This window comes from Ailuropoda melanoleuca, chromosome 9 (assembly GCF_002007445.2).
Source record: "Ailuropoda melanoleuca isolate Jingjing chromosome 9, ASM200744v2, whole genome shotgun sequence".
In the NCBI taxonomy this organism is placed as follows: domain Eukaryota; kingdom Metazoa; phylum Chordata; class Mammalia; order Carnivora; family Ursidae; genus Ailuropoda; species Ailuropoda melanoleuca.
The window spans coordinates 103,139,905-103,142,749 of NC_048226.1; the positions used below are offsets into that span (position 1 = coordinate 103,139,905).

General features: G+C 63.8%; 1 protein-coding gene across 1 annotated transcript in view; it reads right to left on the minus strand.

Annotated features, from left to right (window-relative positions):
* Nucleotides 1-2,839, minus strand: part of SCRT1 (scratch family transcriptional repressor 1) — a 5,478-nt gene extending 2,639 nt beyond the window's left edge. Inside the window, exons 1-2 of the mRNA XM_034668786.1 lie at nt 2,356-2,839; nt 10-380 (exon numbers count right to left, since the gene is read on the minus strand). Of these exons, the coding sequence (XP_034524677.1) occupies nt 10-380; nt 2,356-2,470 (486 nt within the window). The 5' untranslated portion in view covers nt 2,471-2,839. The remainder of the gene's footprint in view (nt 1-9; nt 381-2,355) is intronic.
* Between the last annotated feature and the right edge of the window lie 6 nt (nt 2,840-2,845).

Consider the following 2,845-nt stretch of genomic DNA (forward strand, 5'->3'; position numbering starts at 1 on the left):
GCCCCGGACCCCGGCCCCGGCCCCCGCGCCGCGCGCACCCGCCCCGGCCCCGCCTCCACCGTCGCAGTCGGGAGCTGCGGCGGAGGCTGTGGAGGGAGCGACAGCGTTGGCGGCCTTACGGCGCGAGCGCCCGTCGGTGATGAAGAAGGCGTCAGCCGCGTAGCCCTCGCTGACGGCCGCGTCGCCGTTGATGTAGCCGCCCGCGGCTGTGGCCAGCTCTGGGCGCGGGGTGGGAGGCGGTGCCGAGCCCGCGGCCGCCGGGCCCAGTTCTCCACGCACGGCCGCAGCGTACATGGGCTCTGGGGACGGCCCTTTGAGCAAGGCCGCCTCGGCATCGCCATCGTAGACGGAGGCGGGCCCCGCGTAGTCGTTGAGGTATCCTGAGGGCCGAGGCGGACAGGCAGACAGAGGGAGGGGGAACCGGGCAGCGGGCGAGACACACACGGGAAGGCAGGCGGGAAACACGGGGTCCGGGAAGGAAGGAACAAGGAAAAGGACAAAGGAGAAGGGGCCGAGGGACCGCGGGGCAAGGAGGATGGAGGAGGCAGGGAGGGGAAGAGAAGAGAGGACAGATGAGACTGGGCCGGGCCCCGGCTCCGCCCCCGCCGCCCGCCCCACCCTCGCAGGGGGAGGAAAGAGGCGCATCCTCGGGCGCGGCTGCCCCCCTTCCGCGGAGCCTCAAGGTCAGGGGGGAGGGGCGGCGCTTCCCTCGCCCTTCTTCCTCCACCCCTCCTCCCCCTCGGGTTCTCCCCACTTCAGCAGTTTTCCCTGATTATGCAACACACTGCGGACCCGCAGCGCACAAAGCCGGGACCGCCCACCGAGGGACCCCGTCGCTCCTGCTTCTCGGGGTTCCCACCTGCTCTTCCCCTGGATACCTAGAACTCGTGTCCAGGCTTGATGCTGCCCCTCCTTGGTTCCCTAGGCCCCCCAACAAGCCCTGAAGACTTCTCCCTCCGGCAGCCCCTCCTACCCTCTCTAGCACCTCCTTCTTACCCCCCAGGTCCTCTACCACTCTCTGGACTTGACCCCCTTCCCACTCCAGCCCTATCTTCCTCCATCCACTCTGCTTCTTCTCCGACTCCCTTCGGTCATCCTGCACCCTTGGGTCCTACCTTGTTCCACATAGCCCTCTTCCCCCAGGCCCTAACCCTTTATAGGGGCCTTCCCAAGCCTCAAGACAGGTGACCAGGCAGTCGCTGTGTTGGAGAGTGCCAGGGCACCCACCAGGGGACACCTTCACTGGGACAAGCTGCAGACAGGCAGCATCATTCATGCCGGTAACTGCAGTTGTTCTCAAGGTACAAGATGGATCTCACAACCTCAAAGTCACAAATGCACACACCACACGATGCAGCCTCTGGCTTCTTCAGGGTTATATCCAGCTTCCCAGCCACCATCAACCCTGGAGTGTCCTCACTGGGTGGGCTGCTCGCTGATCCCAGCATACCACCTACTCATGCAGGGTCACACAGGCAGCCACCCTTGACACACACTCAGCCAGGGTCGCTAGTCACATGGGTGCACAGCGGCCTCAGAGTCACATGGTCCCATGTAGTGGCACACAGGCAGGCACACACACTCAGACAGGGTCACACACAAGCGCACACAGTCACATGGCCGCACGCAGTCACATGGGCGCACACAGGCTCACACACAGGCTCAGCTCACACAGGCTCAGGTCACACTTGTTCTACCACCCCACGCTGCTGGCACTCCCATCCCTCCTGCCTGCATGCTAACAGTTGTCCTTGAACTTGGGCACCCTTACACAAAGAGCCTCCCCTTCATTCCAGAACTTGGGACCTCCCTACTTAGAGCCCTCCTGCCCACAGCCTCCCTGACGCTGCTTGCAGGGGAAATACTGCTGCTCCTCTGCTGGTACCCTAGTCCTGACAGGTGGCGGCCCCTCTGGACCCATGCCTACTCCCTGCAACTCACAGCACTCTGCTGACCCTTGCCAAAAAAGAGAGGATGATACTCAGGAAGGCCCAGGTTCCTGGGTGTGGGTCTGCATGCAAGGCAGGTCCTGTCATATCAGCAAGTGTCCATACGCATAGCCAGGGTGTGGGTCCGTGTGTACCTTCAGGTACTTCCTGTTTCCGACCCTTGCTCCCCACCTCCTGCATTGACACTCTCCCTGCCTGGCCTTGGCCCTGTTCTGGCCTGCCTTTGCGTTCCCCTCTCCCCACCTTCCTCCACAGTCCAGCTTCAGCCACTGTCTCCTTCTGGTTCTGGTTCCTTTGCGTCTATTTCCTGGGGCCCCTGACCGTTCCATCTCCATACTCTGGTCCTCTACCCCTTCCAGCATTGCCCTGGGCCCCTTGCTGTCCCCAGCCTCAGCCCAGCTCGCACCTTTCTCGTGCAGTCGCACTCCGAGGTCGCTGCGGGCGCGCCCGTAGGAGCTCTCGAGGTCCGCCGAGGAGAACGTGTCAAGTTTGACCTTCTTGACCAGGAAGGATCTGGGCATGATTCCTGCGGGGCTCCGGCGCTGCGGGCCTGCGGAGCCGGGGCGCGGGGGGGCTGCGGCCGCGGCGGGGACCCGTCACCATCCGAGGAGCGGCGGAGGCAGCACGGGTCCCCACTCTGGCCTTTGGATGCTGCCGCTGGAGTGCCGTCCTCTCTCCTCCTGCCTGCCTGACCTGCGTTTCCTCCTCTGCTCCTCTGAATTCCTCCTCTTTTCCTTCTCTTCTCTTCTTCTCTTCTCTTTTCTTCCTTCCTTTCTTCTTTCCTTCCTTCTTTTCTTCCTTCCTTCCTTCCTTCTTTCCTTCCCTCCTCTGGTCCCGGCTTCCCAGCCCGCAGTGCCGCCCCTGGACAGGCGGGGGAGGAGGCCGGGGGGGTGGGG